Raw genomic sequence first — 17588 nt, 5'->3', positions numbered from 1 at the left:
CAACAGTGCTAAGTCAGTCAGTAAGTCAAGGACAGGGTTTTCATCTGAGTGTAGCTGTGCTGTGAGTGCTCCCAACACAGTTGTGTCCTCTGCTGCTGAATTTGCCAGACATATTATGTATTATATAGGAAATCAGTGTGTCTTGTTTTAAAAAGCTTGTCTTTTTCTTGTATTTTTTTTTATGGTAGCTGGCCATTTTGTTGAATGCTCAGCAGCCTGTTACCAGGAACTGAGAAAAAGGGCACCTGGGCAGGCACAGATAAATCGCAGGTGTACGCTGTGGGTGCTCTGCACCTCGGAGCATCTCTGTGCTCCGGCATGGGATGCTTGCTGTGTCTGGGTGCTTAATCCCCAGGGGACTGCCTGGGATTAGTAGTATCCTTCCAGCTCTGCCCGTGGCCCATGGCACCTCTGGAATCCTGCTTTCCAGCCAGATTTGCAAGTCCCTCTTGCTGCTGTAGCTTTTGGGGAAGGTTTGGCAAAGTGAGTGGTTATGGTCCCCACTGGCAGCGCTTTCAGCAGTTGCAGGTAACAAAGTACTGGCAGCTTGTACATTTGGTGTGTACTGGGGTGGCTGGGGGCTTGCAGACCCCACTGGTGAACTGGTTGCTCAGCCACTTCTACCTTGGTAGAACTGCCTGGGGACAAACCTGGTAAAATCTAATGGCAATTGCTTACAATCACGTTAAATGGTGCAGTCCATGGGGAGCTGGTGAGAGGTGTTTTGCTCTGAAGTAACTGTGTGGTTGGCTTGTGTTAGGGGAGCCCGGTCTCAAATTAAGAATATTTTTGTTGAAGAATCATAGCAAGTGCTGCAGTAATTAACGAACACAGTTTTGCCATGCGCTCTGTAGGTAGCTTGCCTCACAGGGTCTTTGCTTAAGGAGTTTGCATCACTGTGACTTGTGGACACTGTGACAATATTTCTTCCTTTACTGTGCCCTAAACCAGTGAAGACATTTCATTTTTCTATGCAGAGCACTTAGAATTTTAAGAATCATTCTGCTTTGGGAGCTGTATTTCTTATCAGAGTTACTGCAGTGTATCAGAAGAAATACTTGCATCCAGTTCTCTGGATATTCTCCTCAAAAAAAGATGCTCTGAACAAACCTGAATTTTGCACACGGAGTAAACTGTTTAACTAGAAAGTGCTTCAGATATTAGGAAACACCAGACATCAGTACTCGAGGGATTTCTGGATTTATCACAGGGAAAAAAAGCTCTGGCAGGTAATTTCTAGCATAACTGAGGGATTTATTTCCTTCTCACAGTCTCCTTCGGAAAAATGGCGTGTGCTTTCCTAGAGGCACAGGGTGCTGCTCTGTAACAGCCAGAGCCAGGCATGCTCGCTGTGTGTAAATGGCCTCGTAAGGAGGCTGATGTTGCAGATCTGATGTTGCAGGTTTTCTTACAGCCTGAGCAAGGCTCGGCAGCTCTGGAGGAGTGTGTGAATTGATGGTTTTCAGGGGACACAATCTGCAATGTGATTGCAGGTATAAAGTTCAGAGCAGCTTGAATATTTGCTGGTTTTAGACAACACTTCTGTACGCTTTGGAAAGAGGGATTTGCATTTAATCTCAGTTTTTCCCCCTCTCTCCCCTTTTACAATTAGGATTCTAGCAACTGCTGGGACGGACTTTGACCTGCGGACCCTGCGAGCCGTCCGAGTGTTACGACCCCTGAAGCTTGTGTCGGGAATCCCAAGTGAGTGTTGTGATAAGGTCGTCTTCATAGCCAACGGTGCTCTATAGCTTTTGGGATGTTACGTGCTTTTCTGAGCAGCATTTTCTTCGCTTGCTTCTTCATGGTCTGTGCCACCTGCCCTTGCTAGGTCCTGATTTTTCTGTCATCCCGTTTTGTGTGCAGCCAGCCGATTTCAGCGCTGCGCTCACGAATGTGCAGGTGTGCAGCAGGGACTCCTTTGCCTTTGGGCTTGAATTAATTTTCTGGGGTGTGAAGACCTGAGACTCACATTTTTGCAGCTTTCAGGCCCCCAGCCCTGAGGCTGGATCTTCTGACAGTTTTTACCAGCTGGGCATCTTGCACTAGGGATTTTACCCCTTAATAAGGGGGGGGGGGGGGTGGGGTGGGCGCGGAACAAAAGGAAAAAGCAGGTAGGACTTTGCTTTGCCTTCTCAATGGGTGACTTGATATATTTGACATGTTAACGTGAAGGGTGTGAGTGCTCTGGTGAGGAGCTGCAGCATGCCGTGCTGATGCCCTGAAGCCATCAAAGTCCCCACACCGTTGCTCACTGCCTTTTTATTTGTCGCTGTTTACCAGCTGCTCCACCCGCTAGCGGGGGATCGCTGTCAGGAGTGTATTTTGTTTCTGATTGTGGAACAGAGAGATTTTTCCCTCCAGCAAGAGCTGGTGAAAGGGAACTGCTGCTCTGTGGGACACTCTGCTCTTCTCTGCGTTAACCCCTTGGCAGCCAGACGGCCCCCTCTCCTCTTGGGCAGCGGGCTGGGACATCAGCTCTGCCACCTCCCTGGCTGCCTCAGCACTAAAATGTTGGTGCTGGGGAAACCTGCCAGGGGTTATGCTCTGCACTAACAGCTCCAAAATTTCCTGAAACCAGCATCCTTTCATTGGCAAGGCTTGAATTTGAATTCCCCCAGGGAAGAGGTCCTTAGCTAGGCTTGGGAAAAGCATCGTTTATTAACAAGATCTCTAATAAGGAGATGCTGCTGGCGGGTTTTTCATGGACTTGTTGCCTGTGTTGTCATAGTGACAGTCTGAGGATGTCAGAGAAGTAAGGTGGCCCCTCAGGGGTGTCCCTGTTCTGGTGTGGGTGGCACGCTGCCCCCAGGAGGATGTGCTTTCCCACCCAGTGATGTGTCCTGGACCAGCACAGTATTTTCCCACAGAGCATTATTTGCTCTCTTATTTTTAGTGATGCTGTGAAAGCTGTGTGCTGAGGTTTTTTTCCTGTAGTAAATAAAATGTACAACCTTGAGGTACATTCATACACAAGCTTGGTGTATGATTTTCTTCTACTCTTTCAGTACTTTTCCCATCCAACAGATCATGCTTTTTTTTCCTGCATGCCCCGGTATTGACCTCAGTGCTGCTGTACAAGGTGGCAAGACAATGATGATCCTTCATTCTCTACACCTTAGGACAGGCCACCAAGGTGGCATTCAGCTGCTGCTTATCGCTGAAGGGTTTTTTTTGTTACATGCATCTATATGACGTTATCTGACGCCTCCATCTCTCCAGCCTCTCTTGCCTTATCGCCCCTGGTTTTAATTGAAAATGAGTTTTAGTGCCAATGGAAAAACTGTGGATGGATAGCTCTGGAGACAGGGTTTTGTTTCTCCAGAAGCAAGGTGTGATAGGCATGGCAGCATCACGGCTATTGTGTCAGGGAGGCAGAGGCAGCCCCTGTGCAGCTTGAGCCCTCCCTGGAACAGGGGGGTGCCATGGTGCCCAGCTCTGCTGCCGCATCTGTGCTGCTGCAGGATCTGCCTTAAGGACCTGATCCAGCTCCAGGCTGTGTCTTGGAACTCCACTGGCTTCAGGAAAAGTGCTTTTTGTGTCTCTGAGGCTTAAGAGACCTTTGAATCTGTGAGCTGAAGAAAAGGGGTCAGAAAAAGATAAAGCTCCCGATTTTCTCTCTCGCATCTTGAGTGCACTATGGCTGTAGCATCTTTTTTATAGTGCCCTGGGAAAAGCAGCATTGCTTGGCATCACCAGTCCTAAACTTCCCCTTGGACAGCCCCCCTCTCCTACCTTGTGCCCACCCCCAAACCCTTGTTTTTCTTCCCACTGATTGTATGTTTTTCCTTATCCCCACAGGCTTGCAGGTTGTCCTCAAGTCCATCATGAAGGCGATGGTGCCCTTGCTTCAGATCGGGCTGCTCCTCTTCTTCGCCATCGTGATGTTTGCCATCATCGGGCTGGAGTTTTACATGGGGAAGTTTCATAAAACCTGCTTCTCTAATGAGACAGGTGAGCTCTGAGCTTTGCCCCCCTCCCAGTGTATGGTTACTGTGCTTCTGGTCCCCTGCATCTCATCGGGATGCTTTCTACCCTGCTTTTATGTTGCTTTTCCTTTTTCCTCTTCCATGTTCACTGCATTCTCTTCCTCTTTACCCACCTATTCTACAAGTTAACAGACTTTGGTGCTCATCCTACACCCGCTGGAGCATAGTCTCCTCTCTCTGTTACACCACCCCTGATGCTAGTGGGTTGCTCTCAGTCTACACAAGAGTGAGACAAAGGTGCTTAGGGCCTCCTCTCATGGGAGAAATTTTTCATGGTAGAAATACAAACCAAATTCTTGTTACAGCTTGTTGAAGGGTATGGGGTTGTGGTTTTTTATTTTTATTTGTTATTTTGAGTGATTAGCCTCTGTTTACATTTTCATTGGGTTTAGGTCTCTGAAGAGCTGCTGGATGTTGAATTTCCTTGCAAGGTTTCTGGGGCAAGTTGCATGGGTATGAGAAAACTTTGGTGTAAATAGTAAGATTGGAAAGACTGGGAGCAACCAAAAAATAAAATAAAAAAAAGGACAATAGATGGAAGGCAAGGACCCCTTTGATGGAGAAAAGATAAAAATGTCCTTCAAACAAAGAAGGGCAAGGAAAATGGGGCACTGCAGAGTGAATGATGTGTCTACCTGTGAGGAAGTGATAGACCCTAGAAGATGGAGGTGAAGAGGAGTAATGCCCAGAGACCCTCGGCTGGGACTGGCTGCCATGTCAAAGCCAGCTGCTTGTCCCTGCCTCGGAACTCACTGCAATATAAATAAATAAATAAAAGACAGAAAACCAACCAGCCAATTTTTTCCATGTGATATTTTAATATTCCTTTATAGTAGTGCTAATACGTGTTGGTTATCTGGGCTATTCACAGTTGAAAATATTGTTCCTGTCTCCAAAAGATTGCAATTTAAGGTACAAATGGCAGTCTTTAAAACACAGTCTTGTATTTTCAGTGATTATCACTAATAGGTCTTAATATTGATTTATTTATATGCATTCAAATGGTAATAAAACAACTTCCCTGCCAAATCTCTGGGCATCCTTCACAGTGCTTTCTAACAACATGGAAACAGTTTAATTTATTCAGTTTACAAAAAGCTTTTCAAAAGCAGGGTGAATTTTTTTTCTTGTTTATGTTCCTATGAAATGTTAGAAAAACAACAGGACTTGTAAAGGACAGTCAGATATTGTGACTTGTAAGCGAAGCACAATGATTCCTGGAAGAAATGAATTTTTGGACTGGATTTGTAGGAAAGGGAAATCTTTTTGTGAGGGGGATGTGTGTTCACGCCAAGCAGAACAGGTCTCAGCCCACTGCACAGCCTCTGGGGCTACTGCAGCAATTGCAGAGGAATAGTATCGGTGACAATATAGATGTGTAGGAAGCAGAAGCGTTCTCACTGACATGGCAGGGAGAAAGCAATTACGAGCAGGTTTGCATTCCCAGGTCTGTTCAATTGCAACCAAAGTGGGTGATTTTTTTGCATCCTTTGTTTGCAGGTAGTTTGCTGAGCTCTGAGGCTCTCTCGCTGATGGGCTGACTTTAGCCAGTGGGCTAAAGAGAAGAGCAACTTCTTTCCTCCCTCCAGAAACTAGTTAACGTAAAAGGGAAAAATAAAGCCCAAAGCTGTTTGTGTTCTCTGCAGACAACTCTCTGACATCAGTGATGACTGAGAGACCTCTGTGCCAGGACAGATTTTTGTCATGTGTAATGTCGTGTGTAAGTGACTCTTGCTTGCTGGGTGGCTTCCAGCTAGGAATTGGGCGTGCAGCCGAAAAACTGGTGTGTGTGTTGCATATCTCTGCATCGCAGCACCTGGCACCTCAGTGGGAGGGCGCGGCGTGGCCCGACCCACCTCCCCCTGAATCCCCTTGCCGGGTGGTGTGGGAAGGCGCCTGCGTTTACAGGCACTGGCCCCTGTTTTTCCCAAGGGTAGCAAGCTGGTTGTCGGATGAATTATGGGGATCGATTCCACCTGCTCAGCGGGAAATGGCACGATGGTGTTTCTGGAAAGGCGGGGAGCGGTGAGGTTTCCTGGCGCTGTGGTCCCTTGTGAGTGGAGCAGCAGAGCATCCTGCAAAGCCATCAGCTGAGCCTTTTAAAACCTAAGTGCTCATCAGCTACAAAGAGGTACATTAACAAGCCCAGACCTGATACCATGGGCTCCAAAGGCTGGCTTGAGTGTGGAAATGTGAGCCTCATTAAAGAGATGCCTCTGTCAGAGGGTAGCAAATTGGAGAAGGAGGACTTGCTCATGCTTGTTTCTGTTCCAAATCCCCAAAGTGAGCAAACTGGGATTTTTCCTGGAATCAGGAGCCACGTGAGAGGTACCAGCTGCTACTTCAGCACATCATGAGGGGAACCGAGCGCAGATGTCAACAGCAAATGTTGCTATAACCCTGCTAATCCAGTAGCCCTGGGTAGGTTATTAATAAACCGCAACGAAGAGAGAGGCTGGGGACTGAAATATGGCAGAAGAGTTATTCAAGGCATTTGCTACTCAGCCTGACAGGCTGTTGTGAGCTAGTGGAGATATTTCTCTAATGAAAAATGGGTAAAAATTATACTAGCCCATGTTCCAGTGGATGTCCACCCTGTTTTCCTCTCCCTGCATCCTCCATGCTGTACTATTCTGCCGGCACAGCATTGTTTTTAAGTAGCCACCCTGCAGTTGAGCCAGCCCCAGTGCCTTGAATGTGCTTCAGGAGAGGAGAGCAACACGCTTTTCTTTGAGAGTCCCCTTTTCTCTGTCTTCTCCAGCCTGGGCAGTAGGGACCAGTTCTGTTCTTTTTTTAAAAAAAGGTAAAAAATAAACCAAAACCCACCCCAACACTTCATGGTAGATATGCAGTGCATTTTCAGAGCATTACCTGGCAACAAAAGGCCAGAGATAAAACTGGAATCTCTTTTAAGGCATGCTCACAAATGGTCTGCGAGAGCCAGATTTGGTATTTTCTTTTTGCAGGCTTGTCTCACTAAGCCCCTGTGAAAGCCTGTGGTGACCCATATGGGAGCTGGAGAGAGATGCCCTGCATTAAGGTGTTGAGTCAACAGGAAAAAGCGTCACACACACACACATAAATATATATATCTCCTGGAGCCACAGTGACAATCTTGTTTTCCTCCTGCAGGCTTTGCTCTATGGAATGATTATTCCTAATTATTGCTAGTGCTGATCTTGTTTTCCCCCTGGTGAACTTGATTTTGTGCAGTTTGCTGCTCCATTACCATAACGTGTCACTTTAAAAACCCTTTAATATTTCCCGAATTGCATCTCTGTGTAAATAGCAATATTACTTAGTATATTTATTTACTTTGAAACCCCAGCACTTTAGTTTTCCAAACTGCTCTCTGTTGGTGCTTGCAATGTCTCTGGAGGGCTGCAAGGCTTCAGACTTCACACCTGACCCTCGAAGATGCTGGCCATCCTCCTGGCCATCCCTTGTGGTCCTTAACTAGGACAGATTCATCCTCCTTTGCCTTCTCTGGGTTTGAAATGAAACTCAGCAGAGAAACTTCATCCCTGCTGCAGACAAGGTGACAGTTGGATGCTTTCCCTGCCATGTGTACCTATGGTCCGCAGCATTGCCCTTTTGGGCAGAAATATGAAGCTTACGGAGGGGCTGGAGCTCTTAGTCCCCCTCGCAGGCTGCTGTGGTGGTACTGCCTTGTGATGAAGCCAGGGACTCACATGCAGCTGTGGTCTAACATCTGTATCTGGACAATGTTGGGGCTATCCACAAAGAGCTCTCGCTTAAGCCACTGGTGCAGCACCTGCCCTTTTGCTTTGATGTTGTAGTGCCAATATTTAGCACTTGGCTATGCTGTATGAGGGTGAGTTGTTGGCTCACGGTGTTTGAAGTATGCACCATTGTCAGATCCTTGCTTTTACTGCACTGTTTTTTTTGGTAGCCTTTCATATATATGACATGGCTGAACACTGAGCCAAACTATAAATCATGGGCACTCCAGGGATGTCTCTGCTCCACCCTGCCACTAAAACATCTCTTATAACATAGCAGTAGATAAATGATTGCATAGGTGTAATGTCTTTTACATGCCCATAGTGGCACAAGGAAGCCTGAAATGTAAATTACATTGATGTGGTGGTGCAAGGAGGATGCAGCAGCACCTGCTGCTTGAGCAGCTTTGGTCGGTAACTCTTCTCACTGCTGTTCTTCTCTGCAGGTGATGAGGTGGGAGATTTTCCTTGCGGAGAGGAGCCTCCTGCCAGGCAGTGTGAGAGTGGGACCACCTGCAGGGAGTACTGGCAAGGGCCCAACTATGGCATCACCAACTTTGACAATATCCTCTTTGCTGTGCTCACCGTCTTCCAGTGCATCACCATGGAGGGATGGACAGACATCCTCTACAATGTGAGTCACTGATGGGGCTGTAGCACTCCTGGGGTGCTGTTATGCATTGTGTTATTTCAGAAACGGTTTTTCTGGGGGAAAAAAAAAATAATCAGTTTGTGCATTTTCCCCGTATTGATTATCACCTCATCCTGCTTTTAGGAGGATAGTTCCTGTTTCCCTGAGGGTTTTCCTGTGGGTTCTGTAAGAGCTTTTGAACCACTGTTGTGGCCTGTGGTGGTTTGAGGCTGCAGACTTGCTTACCTGCAACGTAATGTTTTGTGTCAGTGTGGTGTTAGCGTGTGTAAGAATTGGTGTGTTGCTCCAAGATGCTGGTGTTTTCTGCTGCAGCATGGGGGGGTGATTAGGACCATGTTCTCACTCATGATGTCCCATAGAAAATCAGTTACTAAATTGCACAATATAGGGTGGCAAAACCAGTGACTCATTAATATTTTGTACTTAGGGGCTCTCTTGACTGGATCTAGCCTTTGTGGTCAAACTTGTAATCTGCACCAATGAACAGCACCAACTGGATGTTAGCATCAAGATCCAGTACTAGTTTTGGCAACTCTGATACAATTTTACAAAGCCCTACCAGCCACTTCTGCACCTGACATGACTTTTGGCTGTAGAGAAGACACATCAGGCTGAATTTTCTTGCTAGGGTCTTCACTGGCTGTGACTTCTGCCAGCCTGGACCATGTCACAGCCACTCAAGGTCAAAACCTCTTGGTCAGTTTTACTATTTCCAGTTTTACAAAGAGTAGGGCAACCTCACCCAAGTAGTAACAACTGAATGACTCTTCTGTCTTTCAGGCAGTGTAATGCTCTTGTTTGTCTCTGAAATATCTACCCACCCTTTTGAGGTGTTCAGTCTTGAGAGGCAAGCACCTCACCCTGGCTAACAGGCTGGGAATAGAGCCTGTCGGCTGGTTTCCAGCATCTGTGTCATATTTCCTTGCAAAGTGTGATGGCTGCTCTTTGGGAGCTGTAAGGGACCTGTGTGTCTGTTGCAGACATGTTCTCCCCAGCTCTGTGACTTACTTAGGTCTTCACGTTTCTGCAGTGGGTGTAAAGTTCTGTGGTTGGGGTCTGGAGGATAGTCTAGCTGTTTTGTACTCCCATTTTCAATGGTGGTAGAGGACTTCAACAAGTACAGGGACAGGAAGGAGGGAGCAAGTGGTGATGATTAACAATGTATGGCTATGTTGGCTGCTTCTTTCTGGTGACTGTAGAAGGAAGGACAATCTGGCAGCCGTGCACAGGTGATCTGAATTACCCCATGCTGTCCTAGCCAGAAGTGCCAAAGTGGAAAAATAACTAAGGTAGGCATTAATAATGCCTCCGGACCATTTCACTGGCTGGTAGGACTACAAAGTGTTCAGTCTACTTCATTATAGACTCTAGACCCATGCTGGGCTCTTTCGCAGACCTTCCCGTGAGGGTTTCTGTAGCAACAGGAAAGTATTATTAATATCAACGACACTAAATTGCATGGTACAATTCTGCTGTGTTTGTAGCCGATATATCTGATTTATTACCTTCTGCATTCATTGTTTCATTCCTCTGTTTTTTTTTCCCCCGGTCTCTACCCACTTAGAGCAATCTCTAGAAGGGCCCATTTCCCCACTAGCATGCCCTCCCCTCTCCCTGAAACTTTATCACGCAACCAGTTTTGCCCATTCTCATTCAGCAATCCTGCTCCTTCCTTCTAGTGCCAACTGTTGTAAGAAAAGCCCATTAGCATCCTGGCTGGAATCGATTAATCAATACGTGGTGTATTAGATCATCTTCTCCCAAACTGCCTTTTGTACCACATGCAAAAACCAGAGCTTACTATTGGGGTATTGATTTTGGGGGTTGTTTTGAAAATTATAGTATCATTCTAGATACCCATTAATCTAATTGGAAACAGATGCCTGGATGAGACACAGTTGATTTGTTGTTATAATGTCAAGCCTTGACTGAGACCCCAGCTTAGGTTTTAATACTTGGTGGGTTCATGTCTCTGACAGATCCGAGGGTCTCTGGATGGTCCCCTTGTTGGGTGGAGGGTGAACAGTGTGTGTCGTGCTACAGGACCACTTGGCAGATGATGCTCATGTAACTAGTGCCAGCAGCGATCTCTGCCCCTCTTCCCTTGGCCCTGCCCTGCACGCTCTGTCACCCCCTCCCTGTGCTGCTCTGCTTGCTGAAGAGCTGGCTGTGCTTTTGCAAGTTAGTAGCTGAGAAAAGATGTGGGTGGAGAAGATCCACTCTGTGCAGCCCTTTACTTTTTCACAGCTTCAGTCATCTGCTGTTTTCTGGCCACTTGGCTTTCATCTTGGTTTCTTCTGTGCCTATTCTTAAGTTCATCAAGTTTAAAAATGGAACAAAAGCCCAAACGAGGTTGCAGCAATGACTGAAACCCCAGCATGATGGGTGTTTGTGGATGCAGTTGTCAGACTGTGCAGAGGTACCAGCAATGCAATCAGACTGTCCATCCAACACCAGTCAGTTCAGCAACTGTACATTAATGCTGCCTGAGTCAGCTGGATCCCTACTGGGTTGATATGGAAGGAAGCTGGGAGATGTTGCCTCTTGCATCCAGAACTTGAGCAGTGGGATAAACGAACATGTGTCAGGGCCCTTTACCTTGGTTTGTGGAGCACAAGAAGTAAACCAGCATATTTTATTTAGGCTCAGACAGCAGTGAACATCAGAGATTACTACTTGTTCAGGGAGCTTTGATTCACCATTTGGGTTCTCCACTGCTGAGGAGAATGTTTTTGGCCAGGAAAACTTTGCAGTGGTGGAGCTAGTTCCCCTGCCAGCCTCAGCCTCTGGAGTCCTCAAGGAAACCAGCGTTCCCCTGGGTGCAGGATACTCATCAGAGCTGAGCTGTGAACCTACTTTCAATGTTTTGCTTAATTAAGATTTGCAAAAGGCTGTGGACCACAAGAGGCAGTCTATGTAAACTGTGATCGTGCATTAGTAAGAAAATGCTTTCTGATGCTTTTTCTCCCCCTAACTAGAAAGTGGGAAGGTTGCTGCTCCTGAGGCTCAGCAGAGCGCTTCCTTCTCCCCTCCCTTTGTGTGCCCACTGCCACACGGTGGTTTGGTTGGGGTGGGTTTGTTGCTTTGCTTGTGCAAACCCTCTCCCTTCCTGCTGCTAAAGCAGACAGAGCCCCACATGGGTCTGTCCTTAGGGCTGAAATCCCCTTGATGCCAGGCAGTCTAGGACCCAGACCCATTACGGGGAAGCTGAGGTTATGACTGCTTCCTTAATGGGCCATTCATTTCCCTCTGCAAAACTGTGATTGATTGATTGTCCTGCATCAATAGGGCTTTGTTATTGCTCCTGTTTTCCTGCTACTACATTTGTGGTGGGATATTTGGAAGAGTTAGGGTTTTTTTAGTTGGCAGCGGTGGGGGCTGTGTGTGTGTGTCAGTTTCAGGGTGACTGGGGGGCATTAGGAGCATGGCTGGCAGGTGGAGGGAGGTGATCTCCCACTCTGCTCTGCCCTGGTGAGGCCACATCTGGACTGTTGTGTCCAGTTCAAGAGAGACAGGGAGCTACTGGGGAGGGTCCAGCAAAGGCTACAAGGATGATGAGCATCTCCCTTAGGGGGAAAGGCTGAGAGCACTGCGCCTGCTTAGCCCAGAGAAGAGAAGGCTGAGGAGGGGGGATCTTATCAATGCACACAAATATCTCAAGGGCGAGTGTCAGCAGGACAGGGCCAGGCTCTTTGCAGCGGTGCCCAGTGACAGGACAAGGGGCAACGGGCACAAACTGAAGTGCAAGAAGTTCCAACTGACTGTGAGGAAACACCTCTTTACTGTGAGGGTGACGGAGCACTGGTGCAGGCTGTCCAGAGAGGCTGTGGAGTCTCTTCTGGAGACATTCAAACCCCACCTGGATGTGACTGTGCAACCTGCTGGAGGAGAGCCTGCTTCAGCAGGGGGTTGGACTGGGTGGTCTCCAGAGGTCCCTTCCAACCTCGACCATTCTGTGATTCTGTGAGATGTGCTTTACCAGTTCAGCATTAATTTCACCAAGGGAGAGAGTTTGCTTTGTCCTGAAAGTAGCTTTGAGACTAAAAATTTGGGCTGTGGTGGCATCAGGCAAGCTGAAGAGTTTTGTGTAAAGTGGTCTTCAGGAAAGGGGGAGCTTGGGCTTGAGTTTGATGGTTTGGCTCAGGTCTTTCCAAAGTGAGAGGTTTGTTGTGAAGGTTTATTCAGTCAGTTCCGAGGGACTTTGTTTGTGGTCCAGGTGCAGCCTTCCTACAGACTTGGAGAGAAATAGCACCAAAGACTTGGCTTTGCAGTAAGTAATCTACCTTGCAAATATTCGTGCCTTCTGTGACAAATTATTTAGGAGGGCAGGGAGAATGCAAGTCCACAGATCTCAGCCCAGTATTTCCTTGCTGATCCACTGTTTATACTCAGTTTCATTTTAATTAGAGCAAATCATAGAATCTTTTGGGTTGGAAATGTTCTTTAAGATCATTGAGTCCAACCATTAACCTAGCACTGCCATGCTGGTGAAAGCTTTCTAGCAAGACTTTATCTGGAAGGTGATTTATGCTTGAAGCAAAAAACCTGAATCATCAGCTGGTGAAATGCTTTAAGAATAAGCCGGGGGAAGCTCCTTCCTGAATCACAATAGCATCAGAGCAATTGCTCCAAACAAGCACTTCTGTGAGCTGCAGATCTGTCAGCTGTGGTCTGTTTCTACTCAAAAAGGTCCAAGGAGCAACAGGTGATTTGGGAAAGTTGCTGTGTCCTGAGTACAGGGAAGAACCTTTTCTCCAGCAAATGGAGTGCACTTAACCTTCTGCTAATTCAAGGCTCCAGTGTGATCTCGGTATGCATTAAAATAGAGTAAGGAACTGTTTTCCTCATCAGTGTAGGAGGACTCAGTGTCACAGTCGAGTGTTGTGAACAGTTTTTCAATCTAGTCCAGTTCAGATAGATCAGAGGTCCCTGAAGTTTGGGCAGAGCATCTTCTGGACCATGAAATCAGGGAAAAACCTACCTAGAGCACAGCTCACTGTGGGCAGCGATGCTGCTCAAGTACAACCTGCCCTAGAGTAGCAAACCTGTCTCTTTGCAGCTGGGATGAGTTTGGTCCCAGGCTCATGCACCCAGAGGAGTCATGCCTCTCAGCAATGTGGACCAGCCCCTGCACCGGGCTGGTGCAACCATTCTGCATCCTGGTTTGGTGGTGCTGACACAAGCTCTGCTCTGGGCACTGTTGCTCAGGGTGGGCGCTTTCTGCAGTCAGTAGTGTTCACATGGAGCATCACACTGGGGTTGGGGGTGATGTGAGACCCCAGGGGTTGCTGCATCCTCTTTGCTTGTGCTTAAGCTGTTACTGAGGTAAGTGGTAACTGGTGATCAGATAATCCCTTGGGGCCATTATATAAATTTATTCATTAGTTCCCTTCAAGCATTTTAATATGTTAAGTATTACCTTGTTGCACTTGTTATCATGCTTTAAGCATAGTCATCTGACAACTACCAGTGGCTGCTGGAGCTTAAGGATGTTAGCATTGCTGAGGGAGAATGTTTCCAGTGATGGCCTCCAAGTTCTTGGCAAACCAAGGTGCAGAATCTGGGTAAAGAAAACTGAGTCTGAGTACTGGGGACAAGGCAGAGGTGGGAGGAAATGGGACAAATGCCAAGGTGGGAGGAAATAAGGCAGATGCTCAGCAAGAGAAACTGTGGTGCCCTGGGATCCGAGTCCTTCTGAGTTCTGGTCTTCCTCCTGATCTAGTAAACAATGATGTGTAGAGCATCTTGTTTCCATGCTTAGTGTGGGAACATTGGTGGATTCACCTATTGCATATTGCTGATATAGGCTATTTGGAGGTGTGAAACTTTTTGAAGAGACAGTGGAATAACTTCTGGTTTGCTCTTCTATAGCAGCAATGCTCAGTTTTTCCCATGCCTTGCATAACCTTATTACTCACTGTAAAACACAATCCTGATTGCCATGGGAAGCTCCCCTTGTTTTGCAAAGTGAGAAAAGCCTGAAAAGTCTTGTTGCCCGCCCATGAATTCCCCAATTAAAACAATTATTTTACTATGCCAAGTAGAAGCATTCATTACAAAGCCTGTAACCAGAGAAGCAGCACGCTGGTAGCCTTCCATGAGATATCTAGGGTAGATCTAGCACCGTAGCTGCAGTTAGCTTGGAGCTCAATGTTTTCCGTTGTATACAGAGTGAATTGGGAGGGTTTTTCAGCTCCTCGCTGCAGTCCTTGCACAGCCAGCACTGTTTGAGCTAGCTGGTCTATACCCCTCCATGAAGTGTAGTCATGCCTTTGCAGTGGAGGTGCCTGATGAGCTTCCAAGGAGCTGAGGAGTGTGGTTTGTGGTCCCCATTCTACAGAAAATCATGGGTCAAAGCTGATTCACCTGAAGTTGGCTGGAGTCTTGATGTTGACTTTCAAAGAGCTGGGTTTTCACCTTTTATCTTTTCTCTACAGGAGTTCAAAGCTACATGGTGGAATTTGCTTTGCAAAATAGGGACTCCTTGCAGAAAAGGAGAAATGTCAAAGTGTACACTCACTCTCTTTTGATCTTAATGGCAAGAGATTTTCATGTTTCTTCTATTTTCTACCGACAAATATTAGTGTCCAGTGGGTATTTCAAGACTGTGGACTGGGCCTAACCTAATATGCTTGCAAGTAGGAACAAACAGTTCAAATAAAATGTAAGTCTACCTTAAATTGTATCCCAAATAGAACTCTACCCTCACTGAATTTAGAATAAGTTATGATTCACTTGGTATTTTTCATTCCCCTTTGTGTCCTTGAACTTCTTGATTCTTATAAATACATAGAAATGGAAGATTGGTATATAATTGATGTTCCATTTCCAGCCCAACCCAGAGATGGTTTTGTTGGTAGGATGGTGGATGTGTTGGGGCTTGTAGGAGCAGAAAAGAGTCAGTCTGATCCAGTTTTTTGGAGAGCTCACATGTGCCTTTCTGGGGGCATTTATCTATGAAGATTGAACTATTGACACTCTGTTCATCAGTCACAATTGTGAGTTGAAGAATCCAAGGTGATGCCCTCATGGTTTCCTGCCTGCTTGTGAGATACCTCTTGGGCTCAGGCCCCCCCCTACACTTTCAAGCACCTGGTTAACGCTTGAAGGTGACTTAAGTGGATTTTTGAGGGTCCTTTGCTCATGATTGTGGTTTTTCCTGTGGGGTTATGCGCTTGGCTTTCCTCATGTGTGACTGTCACACCTGCTTTGGGAGAGCAGCAAATGCAATAGCAAAGCCTGTGGGACTCCGTGAAGGTGGCTTTGAAATTGCACTTGTCTCCGAACACACCTAATACGCTGTTGTCTTCTGTCTCTTGTAAGTGATCTGAAGCCAGTCCAGTAAAGCACAAATCCATAATTGCTAGATACTGAGATGGATGAGAATAAATGAAGTTTTGTTTATGGTAATATTTGTGTGTCTTGGTGCTGGCAGCCTGCGGTGTTAGTGGCTGAGGGGTTTTATGACAAGTTCAGTCTCCTGTGATCACTCTTTGTTCGTGTGTGTGTATCTGCTCTCCTTGTCCTGAATTAACATACTTATGAACAAAACTGTTTAGACAGCAAAAGCGTAAGCAGACAGGAAAAGGGGGAAAAAACCTGGTGGAAGTGATTTCCTTACATTATGTTCACAGGAAGAATAAGCCCAAGGAAAGGTTTGGTTTGGCTACTGGGAAGCACACAGTGCATTTCTGATACAGTTTTTCTTTTACACTGCATTTTCTGTTGTGTCCAAGGGCAAGCTTTGCTCCAGTTGAATGTGGGGTGTCAGTGGGATGCCAGGACCCAGGGCTGGAAGAGAGCAGTACCAGCAAAACAGACCAGGGGACTGATGCCATGCTTGGCATTGACAGCTGTACAAGGGCAGCATGGAAACAAGGGCGCTCTGCTTTCACTTAGGCTTTCTGAAATTGTGTCTCATGAGCTGAAACGCTCTCTGGGAACACAGCATGTGGCCAGGGCCTCAAGATTTGCCTGTGTCTTCAAAAAAGTGGGCATAGACCTACTGAAGATCTAATAATTCAGCACACTGAGGGAAGTGAGGAGCAAAGGGATGAAAAAAATTAACGATGATAAAGCAAGCAATGTGTAGAGGTGTGTGAAGAAATGTGCCTCCACAGTCTGTGCATAGCAAAAAGCCTGTTCTGACTTCTCAGCTTTTTAGAGCATCTCAGATGCAAGAGCAGACAGCATCTGCCTAACAGCTAGGTTACACATACAGTGTAAAACTTCCCATAGCCCTGTCTTGGGGAAAGATTAACCTTGGGACCTGATGTTCGTCAGTGCTGAACTTTTCCTGTCACTGTGCGTTTGCTGTAGGAAATGCACTGAGTGCCAGGGGAGATGCCTGGGACCAGGCACTGCGTTACAGAGCCAGCAGTGCATGTGTGACATGCTGGTGTCGTGCACTCGTGATGGAGATGGGAGCTGAGCTCCTGTGCTGTGCTAAGGTGCTGCATGGATGTAACTGTGTTCTCTTTCTCCCTGTGGTTTCATAAAGAAGAGAAAATCCCTTAATGTTGTTAGTGTTAAATGGCATTCACTATTGAGTTAGCATGACTTTAATTTGCTAATAAGAATCAGCCATCTTGTACGTGCACACAAAGGGGATAGTTAATTCCCAGTCTCTCGCTGCTGCTGTGGGGCTGATGTTGATTTGTGTTTCAGTATCACCAATCAATTACAGGAAAGCTGGGCAGCACTGGCAGGATTAGGAGCAGGCAGCCAAGAGCCTGGCAGTAGCTGTGAGTGCAGGATTGGTGCGATAGTGAATAGCTGGGGGAGAAGGGAAGACTGTGGATTGGTGTAGAACCAGTACTGGAAGTGTGCAGAAGGCAGGGACTGACTTAGGGATGACCAAACCCTTGCAAGGAAAGCACAGAACAGATCAGCCAAACTATTAACTTGAGCACAAAACTACATTGGAAGTTCTGGCTGGAGCTTTGCCATGTGTGAAACCCACCCCAACAGAGAGCCTGCATGTTGCCTGTGTCCCATTTATACCTCTTCTGAGGTCTTGAATGGGTTGATGTGTAGACCTTCTTCCAGATGGTTTTAGAGGTGTGGATTTCACCCATGTTTCCTGCTGAATTTAAAGCTGCTCCATCCCATTATGTTGTTACACCATGTGTATTGCTTGGGTGGCATGGAGGTTTATTATTATGTAGAAAAATTAGTCTTTTAGGTCAGAGTTCATTTAGATTA

The 17588-nt window shown here is 46.7% G+C and overlaps 1 protein-coding gene across 1 annotated transcript in view; it reads left to right on the top strand.

The window, feature by feature from the left end:
• The window catches only part of CACNA1B (calcium voltage-gated channel subunit alpha1 B), a 300338-nt gene that overhangs the window by 102484 nt on the left and 180266 nt on the right, over nucleotides 1-17588 (top strand). The window contains exons 4-6 of the mRNA XM_037399979.1: nucleotides 1613-1704; nucleotides 3802-3954; nucleotides 8179-8366. Coding sequence (XP_037255876.1) covers nucleotides 1613-1704; nucleotides 3802-3954; nucleotides 8179-8366 — 433 coding nt within the window. The remainder of the gene's footprint in view (nucleotides 1-1612; nucleotides 1705-3801; nucleotides 3955-8178; nucleotides 8367-17588) is intronic.

This window comes from Falco rusticolus, chromosome 9 (assembly GCF_015220075.1).
Source record: "Falco rusticolus isolate bFalRus1 chromosome 9, bFalRus1.pri, whole genome shotgun sequence".
Taxonomy (NCBI): Eukaryota; Metazoa; Chordata; class Aves; order Falconiformes; family Falconidae; genus Falco; species Falco rusticolus.
The sequence above is the reverse complement of the archived record's forward strand: the minus strand, read 5'-3'. Positions and strand labels throughout refer to the sequence as shown.